Source organism: Sminthopsis crassicaudata, chromosome 1, assembly GCF_048593235.1.
Source record: "Sminthopsis crassicaudata isolate SCR6 chromosome 1, ASM4859323v1, whole genome shotgun sequence".
In the NCBI taxonomy this organism is placed as follows: Eukaryota; Metazoa; Chordata; class Mammalia; order Dasyuromorphia; family Dasyuridae; genus Sminthopsis; species Sminthopsis crassicaudata.
Genome location: NC_133617.1, coordinates 432,283,369 through 432,303,649, shown reverse-complemented (window position 1 = coordinate 432,303,649; position 20,281 = coordinate 432,283,369). Strand labels below are relative to the sequence as shown.

Sequence of the window (20,281 nt, the reverse complement as noted above, 5' to 3'; positions counted from 1 at the left end):
AATGATTTATGAAAAGTCGTACAGTCAGGATTTAAATGAAGGTCTTCCAACTCTGATACCCCTCCTTCTTTCCACTATGCAAAGCAGCTCATAACCTTTTTGTGAATCTGTTTCCATTCATAGGCTTTATTGAGAAAAATAATGGTTACAACATGAGGGAAAATTAAGTAAACCTCAAACCATAGTCCTTTGGTATCTTATAGATTTAACAAGTAACATAAACCAAAGGATTCTAATTGTTTATCTGCAAAATAAACTGGAAGCTGCCTTCCCTGAAGTTTTTTTTTTATTCTTCTTTTAGCAAAGCATCGACCCAAGACTAGTTTCAGAAAATTTTTATTCATAAAGAAAAATAAAATGTTAAAAAAAATCCCAAGTCATTGTTGATTAAATTCTTTAAAAAAAAAAAAAAAAGTTGTTTATACTTTTGTTTCAGAAGGAACAATTATCAAAATAAAACCCCAGGTGAAAGAAGAAAAAGGAAGGAAGGAAAAAGAGAAAGGCCTCCTTTGTTTAGAGTGATTACTTGGCAAAAAAATGAAAGCAAAAAAAAAAAAAAATTGGACCTTCCTTCTTTGGGAAAAGGCAGAGAGAAAACTCCCATCAATCATTTCAAAGGGGCTATAGTCATTCACCTTTTATTTCCCTTCCTGGTGAGTAAAATGAGTGATTCTGGGGAAGATAAAACACAATAACGAAAGTCCACCCTCTTTGCCTTTTCCAAAGGCAAGTCAATGTATTCTAATGAAAACATTTCTCTCCAGAGCTAAGCAAACACACCAGTGTGTGGTCCTTAGTTGTGAAACTAAATCTGGATATATTTGCTAAGGGTACAACTTCGATTTTGTAGTAAGTAAGGAGATGAATACAAAATATCCCTCCCTTCTCAAAAAAAAAAAAAATAGGAGTTTTTTCAATCTGTATAGGATATGTTGTTTTTCCTTCATTCTCGAAGAGAATCATAACATCAGGGAGGGGATCCCATGACATACAAGTGAATTGGATTTAAGTGAGGGAGGGCTGTGCAAGATCACTTGTCTCATTTTCCCTCTAGAGTCATCTGGATCCAGGGACCAGATACAGATCAAGACGACTAGAGATGAACTTGGATGAAATGGAAGACTGGTTTTTTTAAGCTAAAATCTTCAGCAGGTCTGAATACAACTGAGGCAAAGAATCTCATCTTTCACCTAGTCCAAATCAATGCTTGTTGACTGATATCAATTCTGAATAAATATTTCTTGAACAGAATTTAGAAGCATATTCTCCAATAATATAAATCTCAATAAAATCCTATCCGAATCATTTTGGCACAGAAGTGCTAGTATGGTGCAGTGCTTACTGAAACTGTATTATGTGTGTCTCATGAAAAATCTACAGAAGCTTACAGTACCCCCTACTGGTCAGTTCTTTTTCTTGGGTGAAGATTCACTTTTTTCCTTCTCAGGGTATTTTTGTACTCAAAATTTTGAGTCTCAGTATGGTAATATAGTAACATTACAGAAACCCCCATGTATGTATATGGCTTAATGGGCCAGTTCTATCTAAAGAAAATCCAGCCAGATGCTTGCCACTTTCATGAGGCAAATATTTGGGGGGTACAATAAGCATATGTACTATTGGAAAAATATTTTAGCTGAGAATATTGTTTATGATGTTGGGAATATTTACAAGAGTCAATTACCTTATGACAAATCATTAAGCCAACAACCATAAATGAAAACATTTTCCTCCAGATCCATCTCTCTGACCAAGGTGGCTGGGGAGAACATGAGGAAATGTCTCATTTATCGGAGGGGAAGACAAGACTAAACAGGAGGATCACAAAGCCAAGAGCTGGGAGGAATGCTACAGATAACATTTTATGCATGAAGAAATTGAGGTCCCTGAAAGTTAAGTGATTTTTCCAAATTCACAGAAAGAGGAGCCATCAAAGGCAGGCTTTGATCCCAGTTCTGATCTCTAGAGAGTCAGCAGTCATCTCTGAAGGAAAGTTTAACAACTCTATGTACTGCTGGTCTTGAAAACCTGCTTTAAATCTTTATTATTCCATTAACTCTTCATTGGCTTCTCAGTGATTTTCCCTATATTCGATCAATGAATCAAACAAAAAACACATCTAAAGTGTCTCTGATATTCAGGCACTAAGTTAAGTATTGGGGACACAAAAGGAGGGAAAAGGTAGTCCCTACCTTTAAGGATTTTACGATCTAATTGGAGATACAACTTGCGAACAATTACAGTTATCACTTCTATATCACGGAGGTTAAGGGTGGTGTTTTCCTGCAATCTAGAAAATCTGAGTAAAATATTTTGACTTTTACTACCAGAGAAGAAGTATGATTGTTATGGTATTAAAAGATAAAACATGTTAATATTATACAATACTATACATATATTTTATGCATTTCTGAGTTTCTAAACCTTTTCTATATCATTTGCTGGCGTTTGTATGTCAACTGTCCCTTCTACAAAACTTCCCCCAAATTTCCATTTAATTTCTTATGCCAATTTGCACTATATTGAAGCAAACGATATACAAGATAAATAGGAAATAATAGAGAAAAGGTACTAAAGTTGAGAGGTTAGGGAAGGTTCCAGTGAAAGATAAAAATAAACATATTTATTCATTTATTAAGTCCTATTACTAATAACTACAGTGAGTTTCATATGAATGTATTCCATTTCGGTAACTGTATTATAAATTCCTTGAAAGCAGGAACTGTGTATTATTTACCTGCATATCCTTCACAACATCTACAATAAGGCATATAAACAAGCTTCCAACCAAGTCTGGCATGTTTTTTGGTCTTCGGAAGTGACTCCTTAATAAGGGAGTGAATGTTGAATTTTGCAAACCTGCCAACAGTTAGTGCCAGAAACTTTTCCAAAAACATGAAGAGAGAAGGAAAGGCTTTGAAAGTTACAGACCTGTTGAAGATCTGTTGCAAAGCCAGCTTTCCTTGTCTCTGCAGCTTCCAAAGTCTTTCCCCCTTATGTCTTTCCTGAAAAATCTCTACAATGATTGATGTCTCTCTTCTAAGAAACTTTGGTCCCAATCCTATCCTTTACCAGATATATGGAATTGCCTCAGCATTCTCTTCCTCAATTAGGAGTCCCTTCTCCCTTTAGATATCAACAACCCCAGGCCTCAATTGGAGAGCCACTTGTAGTCTCTGTCTCTCTATCTTCTCTCTGTCTCTGTGTATCATATATGCATGCATCATGTATTTGTGTTTTATATAGTCATACTTATATATGTATATTTGCCTTATATATTATATAAATTTTTTCACATTGTTATAACTTCTCAGTGACACTTATAACAAATATTTACACATACACACAAAGCAAAACAAATCAACATATTGACCATGTCAGATATGGGTATGCATCTTTCTGCACCTACAGTTTACAATTCATCACCTCTCTTCGGGAAGGAAGGAGGACTGCTTTAAAGCCAATCCTCCAAAATTCAGATCATCATTCACCTAGAGCACGATGCTGAACATAGAAGTTTGTCAATAAAATATTTGTTGAGTCGAATTTCTTCAGCTTGGAGCCAAAGACCATTATTTTTCATCCTGGGAATGTTTCATATTTTGGGACATGATTCTGAAAATTCAGAATGCTGGGTACCAAGCGAATAGAGATGTTAAGGTGTAGAGAGGAAGAGGAAGTGGGCTGCAGAGAAATGAGGTTTTGTTTTGTTTTTTTAAATAGTTTTTTATTTGCAAGACACATGCATGGGTAATTTTTCAGCAGTGACAATTGCAAAACCTTTTGTTCCAACCCTTCCCTTCCTTCCCCTCATCCCCTCCCCTAGATAGTAGGTAGACCAATACATGTTAAATATGTTAAAGTATATGTTAAATACAATATATGTGTACATGTCCATACAGTTATTTGCTGCACAAGAAGAATCAGATTTTGAAATAATGTACAATTATTCTGTGAAGGAAATCAAAAATATAGGCAGAGAAAAACAGAGGGATTGGAAATGCTATGTAGTGATTCACACTCAGGGAAATGAGTCTTTATATGAGACTGAGGATGTCACAAAGAACCAGGTTTTGTTTCTTTGTTTTTGTTTTTTAAAGTATAAGAGCTCTCCCAAGGCATCTTTCCCAAGCACAACAGATCTTGGCTCGGGTTCAAAGACTTTTAAAGTGGAGGTAAATATTATTGGAGATGCTGTGTTCTGAATTTGAAATGAATAACTCTTTTACTTTCATCTAGCTAGAAGTTCTCAATATAATGGATAGGGAATTTCCCTGATTCCAAGCCCAGTGGTCTATCTACTGCACCACCTAGCTGCCCTAGAGTCAAAAAGACTTGAAATAAATAACATCCTACTTCAACCATCTACTGTGAGACCCTGAGCAAGTTACTTAACTGTGTTTGCCTCAGTTTCCTTATCTGTGAAATGAGTTGGAGAAGGAAATGGCAAACCCCACTCCAGTATCATTGCCAAGAAAACCCCAAATGGGATTACAAAGAGTCAAACATAAGTGAAAACAACAACAAATGCTTGCTCCCTTCCCATTGTCCCCTACTTTGAATTAGTGGTAGACACTTCAAATCTTGCCTCAGCTGCTTCTTAGCTTCTCAGTTTAGTATAACCATGGGCAAGTCAGTTAACTTTTCTGGACCTCAGTTTTTTCATCTGTAAAATGAGGAGGTTAGATTACTGGTCTCTAAGATCCCTTCCACCTCCCAACGTTCCCATAATTCCCTCTGCACAGCTGCCTTCTTTTTTCTGCTTTGCCCCTTCCCCAAATGGGGCCTGAGAAAGGGGAAATGATTTGCCTTTCATTCCCAGTGCGTAGTCATTGCATTAGGGTCTGTGAGTTTTGCCAACCATGAGGAAGCAAAACCCTCTCTATTCCTAGTTAGGAAGGAGGGATTTTCTTATTGGTCAGTACCTTTTTCCCCCCTTCCTTTCAGATGGGGAGCTTATAACTTTATCTCAGGGTTCTGATTGGCTGGCAAGTTTCCTCCTAAAGCCCCTTCTCCTCCCCTCCCCACACCCCTCTGGCTAAGAAATGAAGCAGTACTTTGCTAGCCTGCAAAGAAAGTGTCCTTTCAGTGCTGGCCAGCTCTGAGCTACCTTTGCGAGTTGGAGCTGATGTTTGGTTAACTTTGAGCTAAAGAGGCAATCCTGAAGATCATGGGGTTCACGGCTTTCATCGTGCTCTGGACTGTGGTGACAGCAACTTCAGGGAGTAAGTAAATTAGTAGAGTAACTGCAATTCTGGCTAGTCTCCATCCCCACCCCAACCTCCCCAGTCCCTTTTCAGAATGATATTGCTTCCATGGTCCTACTCTGGGGAAGCACATTCTGAAGGGCAAGAAGGCTTTCTATAAGTGTCACTCTTCCCCTTTTCCTCTTCCGACAGCTCTGTTCTACTGTTACACATCAAAGTTTGTAAAATGGGACAATAGAGGGAAAGTAAAGGAAGAACCCTTTACTGGTAATGTCAGAGAACTAGACTCATCTTCAGGCAACAGCATTATCTGGGGAAACAGGGAAATGAGGTGGGTTTGGGGAACTTTGGGGAAAATTATCTCCCAGCACCAGTCATTCAAATCTAGGGCAATATCTGTATTTAAAAACTTGGTTTTTGAAGATATCAAGTTGTCTTTCTGAAAGGTTCCAGTTTTGAAAGAGAGTGGATCACTAGTCCAGATCACCTTTGTGGAAATCTAGTGCAAAAATTACATTTGAAAGAGTGGAGTTAGGTAATTAGATTGGATTTCTTGGGTCTGTGCTTGCAGGTGGTAGCCATTTCAGAGGTTTGAGCTGAGAGGATAAGACATGATTGGAAGTTTAGTCCCTGAAAAAGAATTTAAAACATACACACGCACACCTACACACCCACATACACCCCCTTGTCTTGATTAGTTTTGATTTGCTAAATATGATTTCTGAAGGATTTATCTGTACTTGTTTTCCTTGTTTTAGATTTTTTAAAAAGTTCATCAGAATTGAATGAGAATAGAGAGATGGCTTTTACAATTCCTGTCAGTCTTCAATACCTAAGGGGGAAAATTTTTTGCTTTTTTTCCAGAATTCACAGAATTCTTGGAGGGATCAACTCATCAAGGATAATGAGTAGCAGAGCAAATATAATTATTTTTTTTAAAAAAAGGATAAATGCTTAGCTTTTAATGCAACAGAAATCTTAAAGCTGGTTCTTTCATAAAGCTTTTTAATTTGGCACATGAGCTCGGTCCAAGATGTCCTAGGGAGGAAAGATATTATTTCAAAGAAAAGTCAGATGCGCTAAAACTATATAGAAATAGTTGGAAATGTGACCACCTTTCTGACAACCAATTAAATCTCAGTTCTGCTTTAATTTAAAAAAAAAACTAGCTTTGGGTCAAAATATTTAGAATGAATATTATAGTTCTTGATTATCTTAAAGGCTTTTTAATGGTATATCTTTGTAAAATGATTTTCCTTTATCTTTTTCTTCAATTAGTATTTTTAAATATTTATAGATGGCTACTTTCTTTTTGGGGGTAGAACTCCAGAAAGCACAAAAATCTCTGCAAAATACAGCCACTATTGCAGCCATTGCCTGTTGTTTTGTAAAATTTTGGTTACTCCTTTGCAGAACTATAAAGAGCAATTTTTTGTACCCGGGTTAGGTTTCAGAGATATGAGTGGGTTCATCTAGGTGTGTGGGCACTAGATGCATGAAGGACAAGCTAGGGCATCAGGCTGGACAGGAGAGGGAGTGTACCAAGTGACTGTACTGTTAACATCCTCTTCATTTTCCACTATGGCACAAAACCTTACATTTTCCCACATAGTTATATAGTTGTAATCCTGTCCTTGGAAAATAGAATATGTTTCACAAATGTCTATGAAGCTTGAGTTAAGCATATTAAAAGGGAATAGAAGAGGAAAAAGTATGCACTCCAAGTACCAGGTGATTGCTGTTTAATACTTGGATCTAGGGATATGTTGGTAAATATGTAACAGTCTGCTTTCAGAAAATTCAGGGCACACTTTTAAGTTGAATCTATCTGCATTATTCATATTTTCTCCACCAATTTCTTTTTTTTCTTCAGAACTTGCTTTCTTTTTTTTCTTTTCTTTTTTTTATTATAGCTTTTTATTTACAAGATAGATACATGAGTAATTTTTCAGCATTGACAATTGCAAAACCTTTTGTACCAACTTTTCTCCTCCTTCCCCCCATCCCTTTCCCCAGATGGCAGGTTGATCAATATATATTAAATATGTTAAAGTATAAGTTAAATACAATATATGTATACATGTCCATACAGTTATTGTGCTGTACAAAAAGAATTGGACTTTGAAATAGTATACAATTAGCCTGTGAAGGAAATAAAAAATACAAGTGGACAAAAATAGAGGGATTGGGAATTCTATGTAGTGGTTCATAGTCATCTCCCAGAGGTCTTTTGCTGGGTGTAGCTGGTTCAGTTCATTACTGCTCTATTGGAATGGATTTGGTTCATCTTGTTGTTGAAGATGGCCACATCCATCAGAATTGATCATCATATAGTATTGTTGTTGAAGTATATAATGATCTCCTGGTCTTGCTTATTTCACTCAGCATCAGTTCATGTAAGTCTCTCCAGGCCTTTCTGAAATCATCCTGCTGGTTATTTCTTGCAGAACAATAATAATATTCCTTAATATTCATAAACCACAATTTATTCAGCCATTCTCCAATTGATGGGCATCCACTCAGTTTCCAGTTTCTTGCTACTACAAAAAAGGCTGCCACAAACATATTTGCACATGTAGATCCCTTTCCCCCCTTTAAATTCTCTTTGGGATATAAGCCCAGTAGTAACACTGCTGGATCAAAGGGCATACACAATTTTTCTCCATCAATTTCTTAAGTCTAGACCATCAATGGAACAATAAATCAAGCTCAAATCTGTATCATTTACTGGTTTCTGAGGTATAAATGCTCACATTGAAAATTCAACAATCTCAAAATTTAGTCCTAATTGGCTCTTTTACATCCTTGTTTGAGTTCCTACAGGGCAAGTAGAGAAGACAATTGATATCATCAAAAGAAGTGATCATAAGGAAATGTAAGATTAAAAAAACAAACAAACAAACAAAAAACTTAGATTCTGGCTCATTTGACAGTGAAGGATTTATGACCATCCTTACTTTTGCTTTGCATTTCTCCCATTAAAAGAAGAAGGATTTAAGAGTACCCTCTTTACACTCACTCAGCACCCAATCACCACCATAGGACTATAGGTAGAAAGTCCCTTAGGGCCACCCAGTCCCCAACTTCTTTTATTTTACAGACAAGGAAACAGATGTTAGAGATTTGGGCAGAGGCACAGAGCAACTAACTGAAGACCTCTGGTTCTAGATCCAGTTTTCTTGCCACTGTGCCACACTGAACGTTGGAGCACAGGGGCAGATACCTTCAGATGGCAGGTACTGAGGGAGAATAGAACCTCCTTGAATAGCATTCAAAGGACACTGTTGCTGCTGGAGACAGAAGGGTTCTAGTTCTACCACAAAAGGGAGGTGGAAGGGTGGAATAACAGACTTCTAGTCAACAGCATCTGAAGCTTCACAGCATTTGGAGGTGGTATTTCAAGTTCTCTATAAACCAAAGGCATGGGGCTGTACCTGAAGCTTTGTAGTCGGGCTACAACTCCTACAAATTTCCTTTATTATTTCAGATGCTCCAGAGAATCCGGGGCAGGAAACCTCCTGTATGACAGAGTGTGCTGGTGAGTGAGATACCCTGTACGATGAAGTTAACTTCTAGGAATGCCCAGCAAACTCAGCAATTTGAGGCTTCTTTTTGAGCCTCACCTCTTCTCCCTTTCTTTCTCAGTGAAATAATAGTGATAATGATGATGATGGTGATGACCTCTCACACTGACAAAGCACTATGTGCCAGGGACTGTTATCTCATTTAATATCTACTCTGTAGTTTGTAAGATTATATTCAGATCTGGGAGGAGGGTACCTGCCAGGGCCTCTGCTAGATGGTGACTCAAAGATTATTCTGAGAGTGGCCACAACTGTCTGAGCTTGAGGGCCCACAGGCTCCATTCTGTGCCCCTTCTATTCATAAAACATTTTTAAAAATAAGTGAAATAGCAGAATGAAAACCTACAATGGACTGGGGGTGATATTCATTCAGGCTTTCTGACTGTTTCTTTTCAAAATGTACATCACATTTATTTATTTTAAAAATTAATTTAACTTAAAAAGTTAATAATTATTTAATTTTTCATAATTTTTTGCAGTTAACAAGTATTTTCTTTTTTTTCCCACCTTAAAAAGGAAAATAAAAATCTTTATAACAAAAAGCATAATTGAGCAAAACATATTCCCTCATTAGCCTTATCTGTTCTTTTTAATATATATTCCATTCTGATCCTCTGGGTATTTCTTTTTTTAATATATTTTTTGTCTTTTATATATTTATATCACAGTTATATCCTTTAAATTTTAATTTTTTAATTAATTTTGTAATTATAATTTTTTGACAGTACATATACATGGGTAATTTTTTTTTTTACCACATTGTCCCTTGTACTCACTTTTCCAAATTTTCCCCTTCCTCCCTCTACTCCCTCTCCTAGATGACAGGCAATCCCATACATATTAAATGTGTTACAGTATATCCTAGATACAATATCTGTGTGTAAAACCAAATTTCTTGTTGCACTGTAAGAATTGGATTCTGAAGGTATAAGGAACCTGGGTAGAAAGACAATAGTGCAGACTAAAATTTAATTTTTAAAATTAACAATAATTTATTTTCCTTTTTGTAGGTTTTTTTTTTTTTGCAGTTAAGAGACATTTATTTTCCTATCCTCTCTCCCATCATAAAAACAAAACAAAACATCACAACAAAAAACCTTTATAACAAATATGCATAGTCAAGCAAGACAAATTCCTGCGTTGGTCATGTCTATTCTGTCCAGTGTATGTTTAATGAGATGGGTACAATGAAATATCATCAATATACTGGAACTGTGTTCATATTTTAAGGAAAAAAAACAACTCCTTCCTCCTGCTCTCATCTCCAATGACCTCACACTTTGAATCCTTTTTTGCACTTGAGATAAATAATTAAACAAAAATATCTGATTAAAATAGGGGCTTAGAGTCAGGAAGATATCTCCTTGAATTCAAATCTAGAATTGGACACTTATTAGCTACGTGATCCTGGACACATCACTTAATTCTGTTTACCTCATTTTCCTCATCTGTAAAATGAACTGGAGAAGGAAATGACGAATCACACTAATATCTTTGCCAAGAAAAACCCAAATGGGATCTTGAAAAATCAGGCATGACAAACTACTGAACAACAAAATCTTATATAATATTAGCATCCGACATTATTTGCAACATTCTGCCCCAGCAGTCCTTAATCCCTCTATTGAGGAGAGAGAAGCATATTTCATTCCAAAGCTGTGATTGGTTTTTCATTTAGTCCAAACTTTTACTGCTTTTCATAGTCTTTTTATTTACTTTGTTATAGTTGTTGTATGCAATGTCCCCTGGGGTCTGTTGTTTTGACCTGTGCCAATTTATACAAATGTTTCCATGTTTCTCTGAATTTCTCATTGTCATCCCTTTTTATTGCTCAAAGATATTCCATTAATACACATAAAACACAGTCTTTTCAGCTGTGGTCTTTTTTGTTTACATGGTTTACTTCATCCTTAGCAGTTGCAAATGCTGCACATACTTGACCACACATACTTATGTGATAGAACCATTATAACAATAGCTCACATTCATAGGGTACTTTAAGATTTTCAAAGGACTTCACATACAAAGGATCCTCAAATTCTTGGTTTGTATCCTTAATGGTCAAAACTTCACTAAGACTTTTAGGAGAACCTGTATATATAAAAGATAAAATATGTTGATATTATACATATTATACAATATGCATAGGCATATATTTTATACATTTTTGAGTTTCCAAACTTTTTCTGTTTTGTCTGTTGGCCTTTGAGTATCATCTGTGACTTATGTAAAGCTCCCCCAAAATCCCCATGTAATTTTTTTTGCTGACTTGTGATATATTGATACCACAAAGGGCCAAGTTGAGATGTGGAAGGAATAACTCTGTTTACACACATACCCCCCGCCCCCCCACACACACACTAGAAGGAAGGTTGGCCAGAGAAGAAGGCTTAAGTAGTTGGGGAGATTGAGGTCTCCTAAAGAAGATGATATTTAATTAATTGTTTTGTTAGTTTGTTTTTTTCTGAGGCAATTGTGGTTAAGTGACTTGCCCAGGGTCTCACAGCCAGGAAGTGTTAAGTGTCTGAGGTCAGATTTGAACTCAGGTCCTCCTGACTTTAGGGCTGCTCTATCCACTGCGCCACCTAGCTGCCCCTTATTTAATTGGTTGTTGAAAAAGCAATGAACACCATGAAAAAGAGGTGATAAGGGAGGACATTCCAAGCAGAAGACATAACCCAGAGCAAAGGCATAGAGAAATAGAAATGAGTGCATTGTTGGGGGAAGTGGGAAACAAACTAATGTGGCTAGACCATAGAGTAAATGGAGGGGAGGAAAGTATGAGAAGGCTGGAAAAGAAAGAAGAGCCCAGATTAACTAGCATCACATAGCTAGTAAATATATGAGGCAGGATTGGAAGCCAACTCTGTCTCAAATGTCTCTGAGCCTAACAGATCATCTTAAATATCATCTGGTCTAACTTCCTAATCTTGCAAAATAAAGCATTTGAGGCTCTGAGAAAAAATAAAGTAGTTGCTTGTTATGAATCAGATGAGATAATGATCCGGAATGTGCTTCCAAAAGCTGAACTCATGATGCAAATATAAAGAATTCTCGTGGTTGACCTTGTTGAAGAATACATTATGGAGAAATTTATTCTATATAATGAAATGGAAGTAATCACCATCATTTCCTCATCTTTTTTCTACCAAAATGAGTGTTTCAAAGTCTTTGGACTCCCCAAATTATAAACTCAATATTGTAATTAAATCCAGCACCCTTTTGCTTATAACAGCCAATAATAACTAACTTGTTTTAGTGCTTTCAGATTTGCAAAGGGGTTAATATTGCTTATCTCCTTGGATCTTCATAACAGCTTTGTGAAGTAGATATCATACTCATTTTACAGAGGAGGGAACTGAGGCTGAGAATATGATATACTGTGTGGCTATTGAATAAATACCTATCTACTTAACTGACTAGTTAAATTGCACTAGCTCCATATTGCCTGGAGCGAGGTAGTTTTGTTTTTGTTTTTTAGTCATTTCAAGACTCTTGATCACATTTGGACTTGTTTGGGCAAGGATATTGAAGTAGTTTGTCATTTCCTACTCCAGCTCATTTTACAGATGAGGAAACTGAGGCAAGCAGTGATTTAAATGACTTGCCTAGACTCACACAGTTAATAAGTGCCTGAGGTTGAATTTGAATTAAGGTTTCTCTGATTCCAAGCTCAGATCTCTATCCATTGAGCTGCCTAGTCACCTAGCCTAGGTCTTGGTAAATCCTTAGCAATGTTTGTTAATCTACTATTGCTGCATCTTATCCTCTTCACCCTACAACTCTCAATTAGACTATAATTTCCTTGAAGGTAACTTTGCCTTTGTAATTTCTAGGAGAGTTTCTTTCTTTTTTTTTTTTTTTACTTTATAATTTCATCCATGTGAGTAGCTATAGTTTAAGAGGCACCTTTCCTCAGTGCTGATTGAAATTATTCTGCAAACCTTTTGTTTTTCTTCCCAGGTTATTTTTACCTTCTGAATCCAATTCTTCCTGTACAACAAGAAATTCAATTCTGCGCACATATATTGTATCTAGGATATACTATAACACATTCATCTAGGGGAGGGGGTGGAGGGAAAGAGGGGAAAATTCGGAACAGAAGTGAGTACAAGGGATAATGTTGTAAAAAATTACCCATACACATGTACTGTCAAAAAAATTATAATTATAAAATTAATTTTTAAAATGGATAAGCTTAAAAAAAATTATTCTGCGAACAAGTAGTCTTTAGAGAGTTGAAACATGAAGAGATTAAGATGATTTGCTTATAGTCATCCAGTCAATATGTTTCCAAGGTGTTATGTTTTTTATTATAGAGATTTATTCTTTTTTTTTAATTTTTCAATAGTATTTTATCTTTTTAATGTAAAGATAATTTTCAACATTCATTTTGTAAGACTTTATGTTCCAAATTTTTTTCCTTTCCTTCCTTATCTCCCACCTCTCCAAAATAGCAAGCCATCTGATATAGGTTAAATATGTGCAATTCTATTTTTTAACGATAGCTTTTTAATTTCCAAAATACATGCAAAGATGGTTTTCAACATTCACCCTTGCAAAACCTTGTGTTCCAATATTTTCTCCCTCTCTTCTCCTTATCTCTTCCCCCAGACAAGACAAAACATGTGCAATTCTTCTAAACATATTTCCACATTTATCATAAAGGAAAAAATGAGAGAAAAAAAACCAAGCAAACAATAAGAAAAGTGTAAATTCATTCAGTCCCCACAGTCTTCTGGTTGCAGATGGCTCTCTCCATCACAAGTCCATTGGAACTGGTCTGAATTACTGAAAAAAGCCACGTCCATCAGAATTGATCAGCACATAATCTTATTCTTGCTTTGTTACAATGTTCTCTTGGTTCTGCTCACTTCACTTGACATCAGTTTAAGTAAAGTCTTTCCAGGCCTTTCTGAAGTTATCCTGCTGATCATTTCTCATGGACCAGTATCCATATGCCATAACTCATTCAGCCATTCTCCAACTGATGGTTATCCACTCAGTTTCCAATTTCTTGCCACTACAAAAAGGGCTGCCACAAACATTTTTGCATGTGTGGGTGCTTTTTCCTTTTTTATGATCTCTTTGGGATACAGACCCAGGTAGGAACATTATTGTATCATCAAAAGGTATGCACAATTTGATAGCCTTTGGGCATAGTTCCAAATTGCTCTCCAGAATGGCTTTATCACTTCATGACTCCAAAAATAATCTATCAGTGTCCCAGTTTTTCACATCCCCTCCAACATCCAACATTATCTTTTCCTGTCATTTTAAGTAATCTGAGAGGTTGATATCTCAGAGTTGTCTGGATTTGCATTTGTCTAATCAATAGTAATTTAGAGCATTTTTTCATATGTATATGTGCAATTCTTTTAAACATATTTCCTTATTTATCATGTCGTGCAAGAAAAATCCGACCAAAAGGGAAAAAACATGAGAAAGAAAACAAACAAAAGAAAAAAAAATAAAAACAAAGAAAACAAACAATAGCATGAACAAAAGGTGAAAATAGTATTCTTTGATCTACATTTAGTCTCCATAGTTCTCTCTCTAGATGCAATTGCCATTTTCCATTTCAAGTCTATCCAAAGTCTTTTTGACTCTAATCAGAGTCTACACCATGGCTATATTTCCCCATAATCAAAATAGACATTTAAGGTTTGTGGAATTGAAATGGATGGATAGTGGTCCAGAGAGGAATAATAAACTTGGGGTGGGAGCTGAACTTGGAGTTATAAAACCTGAGTTCAAATGCTGGCTCTGCCACATATTACATGTATGACATTAAGTGTTTCACTTAACCTCTCTGTTAATCTTCCTTAGAGGAACAGAGAGAGTTGGATTAGATGACCACTAAAATCCCTTCTAATTTCTTGACGCGTGTGTTGTGTTCCATGATTTATTTACACGATGCAATGTGGGTTTGCTAAGGCTATGAAATAGCTTGCTCAGGGTTCCATTCCAGCCATCAGTGGCCCCTTTCTTGCTTCCTAGGTCCTGCTGTGCTCTACTTCTCCGAAGGTACCCAGTACAGCTACCGATATTCTACCGGCAGCAGTACCTCTCTGCAAGACCATGGGACCCAGAAGAGCAGTCTTGGGCTTGAAGGGCTGGTGATCCTGAAGGTAATCAGCAGGTGCCACATAGTGCTGTGGGTAAGTATCTTTGGGGAGTCCTCCCAGGAAGGCTGCACTAAAGCCAAGTGGAACAGGCAGAGGCAGTCACTCCCAATGCTTGTGCTTTTATAGAGTGTTAAACATGACTCAGCTGGTGGATAGCTGAAATTCCTAATAAATCACTAGGAATTCTTGTCTTAGGAAGATCATAGCTCTAGGACTGAAGGGCATCTCAGAAACCATTTAGATCATTGCCTTCATTTACAAATGAGGAAACTGAGGTGCAGGGAAATTAAGTGATTTACTTTAAGTCATATAAGCTGTAAATGTCCAAGACAGAATTCAAATTCATATCTTCTAATTCCATGTTGCCAAGCCCAAGTTCTCTTGGAGGTAAGAATTATAAAATAATGATTTATTACATGTGTCATATAGGTTCAAAGGAATAATCAGACCCTAAACATCTCCTGGTTTCTTTTAGTACCCTCAGAATGTCATAACCAGGATCAACCTGAAGCCAGATTGTAAAGTGGGGAATGCTTCATTTTAGTTACAATATTTCTTGGGTGCCTCCTGTGTGCAGAGGATTGTTCAGTATCTACTGGGGAATATAGCGAAATAAATATAATATAAGCTATGATATTTACCTTAAAAAGCTCGCTTCTTTTGGGGGAAGATGGGAGTTATAGCAAAACAAAGAGTAAAAAGTTAGAAGTTCAGGGAAGGGTGTATGGTAAGGGTGTCATACAAGGAAAGGTAAATTTCCTCAGAACTGAGGTGGTCCAGGAAAGATTGAGCTAGACGAAGGTTTCATATCTAAGTGACAGGTAGAAGAACCATTGACAGGGGGCACAGTGGATAGAGAATTGACTCTAAAGTCAAGAAGACCTGAGTTCAAATCTGGTTTTACATTCTTAACACTTATTAAACTGTGTGACCCTGGGTAATTCACTTAAGCCCAATTGCCTACAGAAACAAAAAAAAAACCCAAGAACATTGATAGAAATAAGGTAGATAAGGTAGTTGAGAGAGAGTATGATAGAGCAACAGAGCAACACAGCAAGAAACAGATACAGAGACACAGAGAGCAAATTATAGGAGTATAGATCTGGAGCTACTAGGGAGTTCCAAGCCCATCTACTCCAAATCCCTCATCTTAAATGATGAAATTGAGGCCCAAGGAAGTTAAATGATCTGTCTACATCCACACAGGTAGTAAGTTTGGAGAAGACTACGGAAAGTCCACAAGTATTTATTAAGTGACTACTGTGAGCCAGGCACTGTGCTAAATGCTGAAACAGGCCTTTAAATCAGACTTTTAAATTATCAATTCTAACCTTCCCATTTTATAGATGAGAAAACTAAGGTCCAGGGAGATAAAATCATTTGCCTAAAGCCACAGAGTTAGTAACTTTGGAAAAAATCATAGTTTGCAAATATTAAGTGCCTATTATATCAACATGCCCTGTGCTAAGTGTCACATCATATAATTACAGTTGTAAAGGATCTAAGAGGTCATGAGGAAACCACGACCCAGCATCCAAAGTCATATAAGAGTTAACTGTCAAAGAGATAGGGATTTGTGATTTCAGAAGCAGTGAGTGTACTTCCTACTGTACTGTACTGCCTCAAGTAGAAAGAAAATGGGATGGTCTTGGTTCAAGTAAAAGCTGAGATTTGAAGGGCTTTAGGGATATCCAGATGAAAATGATTTATAAGCAGATAGAGATTTAGCAAGACTAGAGCTGGAAGAGAGAGGTCAGGGCCAGAGAGTTTCATTTGGAGTTTCCCACAAAAGGGAATAGTTAACAATGAATTCCCCATTCCCTAATTTTTTCATGCTCATCTTCTATTTTTCTGTTCTTTACCCTCTACCCCTAACGCCAACCCTATTGTAGGTATCTAGGTTCATCATGCTACCCAAGGTGATCATTCTATGCCTGGGCTGCTCAGAGTCCCAGCCATACTTCTCTTACTAGGACATACCCTGTGTTCCTGATCAAATCATACCTGCCTTCTGCCATATTTCTCCAAATCTCCTCTGTAAGAGTAATTCTCTTGGTAGTCTCCGTGGATCTTAAATTTATTAAGGATAGTTGATGACTTCATATTGCTTTTAAACTCAAAGAAGCGAGAAAAAGAAGGCTACTTGAAGATACTTAGAAGTACAAAAAATTAGAATGGAAGGCAATCTATAATCTATTATAAACTTCTTGTTCTACAAATGAAGAAACCAAAACCCAAAGAGATTAAATGATTCCTCCCGGCCCAGGCTGTGTGACCCTGGGTAAATCAGTTAACCTATCAATGTTCTAGGCAACTCTTTAATTTTATTTTATAGAAGATGCATTTGTAGAGTGACCTCTGCCATCTGAGAGTTCTCTATACCAATGGATCCCTATTCCTAGCTGGCTCTAGAATCCAGATCTTCTGATTTCTTGTCTGGTGCTTTCTGCCTTGTGGGGCATAAGGGGAAAGTCTTTCCCTCTGATCCTCAAATATCATCTCTTTGGCAACTACCTATCTTTGCCAATTTGAGAAATCTGACGCTGGATGCTCTGGATGGTGGCAGACAAAGGGGTATAGAAGATTCTTAGAGCCTAGTGTGATGGGTTTCATTGTCTGTCTTTACTCTTGAAAGCAGTCTGGTTTCTTTTAGGTCTTTGGCTCTTGAGGATAGGCTTGTGTGAATGGATTTTTAAAAGCCTTTCCAAGGTGCTTAAAAGTTGTGGCCAACACAAACGGCATTTTTGTGGCTCTTACAATCACCATACTGGTTCTTTTCTTCCTAGCAGTTTCCTAGCCAAAACAGATGGCTGAGGTAAAAGAGAAAAACAAGTCTTTCTCTTTGCATAGTATGTAATATCATAGAGCTTTGTTTCACCAGTATAGGGGACTCTCAAATGAGGAAACTTCCTCTACCAATGTAGGTGGGTACCTTCTCTATAGTTTGCATTCTTAATAAAGTAACCTAGAGTCTGAAAAATGACTAGCCTAGGGTCATACGACCACGATCAATCAAAGGTGTAACTTGAATCTTGATCTTTTTGGCTCAGAAATCAGGGCTCCATTTATTCAACCATAATACTAGAGATAATTAAGCTATAAATTCTTTGCTAATTAGCTAACAATATTTCCATCTTAGCTCCAAGACATCCAAGTTAAATCTTCTCTGGAATCAACAGAAAAGCCTGTGAAGGAAAGGGAGAGTTTGAGGTAAGGAAATAAGCCCCAGGGTTGCTTTTATTTGAGTTGAAATGACTAACTCCCCCCCCTATGTGGTTCCTTGACAAATGGGTTCTATAAATTACTAATACTCCCTCCCCAGTGGATTGAAAAACTCTGTTTAGGTCCCTAGAGCAGTGGAGAGCTCCCTGGAGCTATTTAAGGACCTTGTGAACACCTAAAGCATGCATAAATAATTTTTTAAACTTCAATCTGTGTGAAACATTATAATCCAAGCAGACAAATGCTTATGAAATTTGTTGACTTTGGTAGGAATTGGGAAGCTACAGTAAGGAATTGGTATTGAGAAATGGGTTTACCTCTTCTTTAGTGAAAGAGAAATTTATTCCCTATCTTTTCTTGAAGTTGAAACTGTATGTGTTGCATATATTATGAATATCTACACAGAATCACTTCCGGATCTATGGAGAACTTACCCTCTCCCTATAAAGTGGCTCCTGGATTCCTACTCACATGGACTGAGGATAGCCTGTCCTTTAAGTGAGGAATCTGGATCTTTTTTCCCTTTCCCCAAACTATTGCACTCTCTACCCCCATCACATGCACTCAACGTACACTATAGATCAGGTCTTGGACAGCTACTTATACATCTCTAAATCTATAAGTTTGGTAATTGAGGGAATTTCCAATGTGGAAACTCCCTTCACAAATACAGATAGGTAACTCTGGAAGTTAAAGAGTTATTCAGGGCACATGGCTCAGAAATGTCAGAGGCAAGATTTGATTTCAGGTTTTCTTGATTCTAAGGTCATTGGACCTCTCATATCTTTAAGACCTTGATAATTGGACCCGTCATTTGCATACACAGCATAGTGCCACAATGCTTATTGGCTGACCGGTTTCTTATATCTGTATTTTACATATGTATGTATATGCACATGTACTTTTACACGTGTATATGTGTGTATGTGTATATGTGCATGCATGCAACATTTAGTTTAGTTTCTTGCCTTTACAATTATCCATTTATGTCTAACTCATTTCTGGTAAGTCCCAAAACCAGCTGATATTCCAAAGTTCTACATTTTCACTCATTTCCTAACTTCCCAAAGATGGAATTTTTCTAGAGAATTGGTTTTCTCTTGTCATCAAGGAAAGCTAATTCTATTATCTAACTTGGTGAAGCCGAGTTATCTCCTGGTATTGTCCAACTGATCAGCTTCCCCCTCCCCTAAGACTGGAACTTTTTGGGAGATAGTTACTTCAAAGCTGAGAATCAAACAGTGTCAGCCCAATCCTGCTCTCCTCATCTCTCCAGCTTTCCCTCTTTTTCTTTTATTTTAAATTCATTTGTTAGAGCTTTTGTCTGAGGATCTGGGAATTTTGTGGAGGCAGATGGATCCTCTGCTCAAAGGTTTGCTTGGGGAGGACCCGCTCAAGATGGGCGGTGATGTCTATTGTCCTGAGCTCCTCATCAGAAATGCTAAGTCACAGGAATGGAAAACATTGGGGCTTCCTGAAGCTAAAAGAGTGACATTCCCTATTCTGGGTGGTCAGACTCCATTAGCGTTTCCCCAGCACAAGCAAAGACGTGTGACCTGAGACCCAGTGGGGATTGCTATCCAAAAGCATTATTATTATGGACTACACAATAGTGCTGAGAAAAAAATGTGCTTTAAGAAGAGTGAAATTGAAGATATGAAAACAGGAAAGATATAGATCACAGATTATAGAATGCAGTTATAGGAATGAGACCTTTGTGGCCAGTTAGTCCAGTCCCACCTCCTTATTTTATAGAAAACAGAAACTGAGGTTCCAAGAAGTTAAATAATTTGCCCATGATCACACAAGTAATAAGTTGTGGAGGTGGGATTCAAAACTTGATTCAAAACTCATCATTTATTATTTTTGTATCACATTTTTTCAAAACAAACTCAATAGCTATTGAGGGGAGAGAGAATGATGGGAAGAAATCCTGACTGAAAGGTGGAAAGGAAGAGCCACTGTAGGGAAGAAGGCAGGAAAGAGAGTGAAAGTCTGATGTTATAAAAGGATTGTAAATAAAAGCTAAGCTCCTAGCAATCTGCCAGGCTTTTCTCCTCTAATAGTATTTCCTGGTCTAAATTTTATGATTCTGTGATCCCCAAATTGCTTCACTGTAGATGGAGTGGTCAACTTAATT

The 20,281-nt window shown here is 37.1% G+C and overlaps 1 protein-coding gene across 1 annotated transcript in view; it reads left to right on the top strand.

The window, feature by feature from the left end:
- The first annotated feature begins 14,707 nt into the window (after nucleotides 1-14,707).
- LOC141550295 (uncharacterized) overlaps nucleotides 14,708-20,281 on the top strand; it is a 155,855-nt gene continuing 150,281 nt past the window's right edge. The window contains exons 1-3 of the mRNA XM_074280791.1: nucleotides 14,708-14,714; nucleotides 14,792-14,952; nucleotides 18,059-18,129. Of these exons, the coding sequence (XP_074136892.1) occupies nucleotides 14,708-14,714; nucleotides 14,792-14,952; nucleotides 18,059-18,129 (239 nt within the window). The remainder of the gene's footprint in view (nucleotides 14,715-14,791; nucleotides 14,953-18,058; nucleotides 18,130-20,281) is intronic.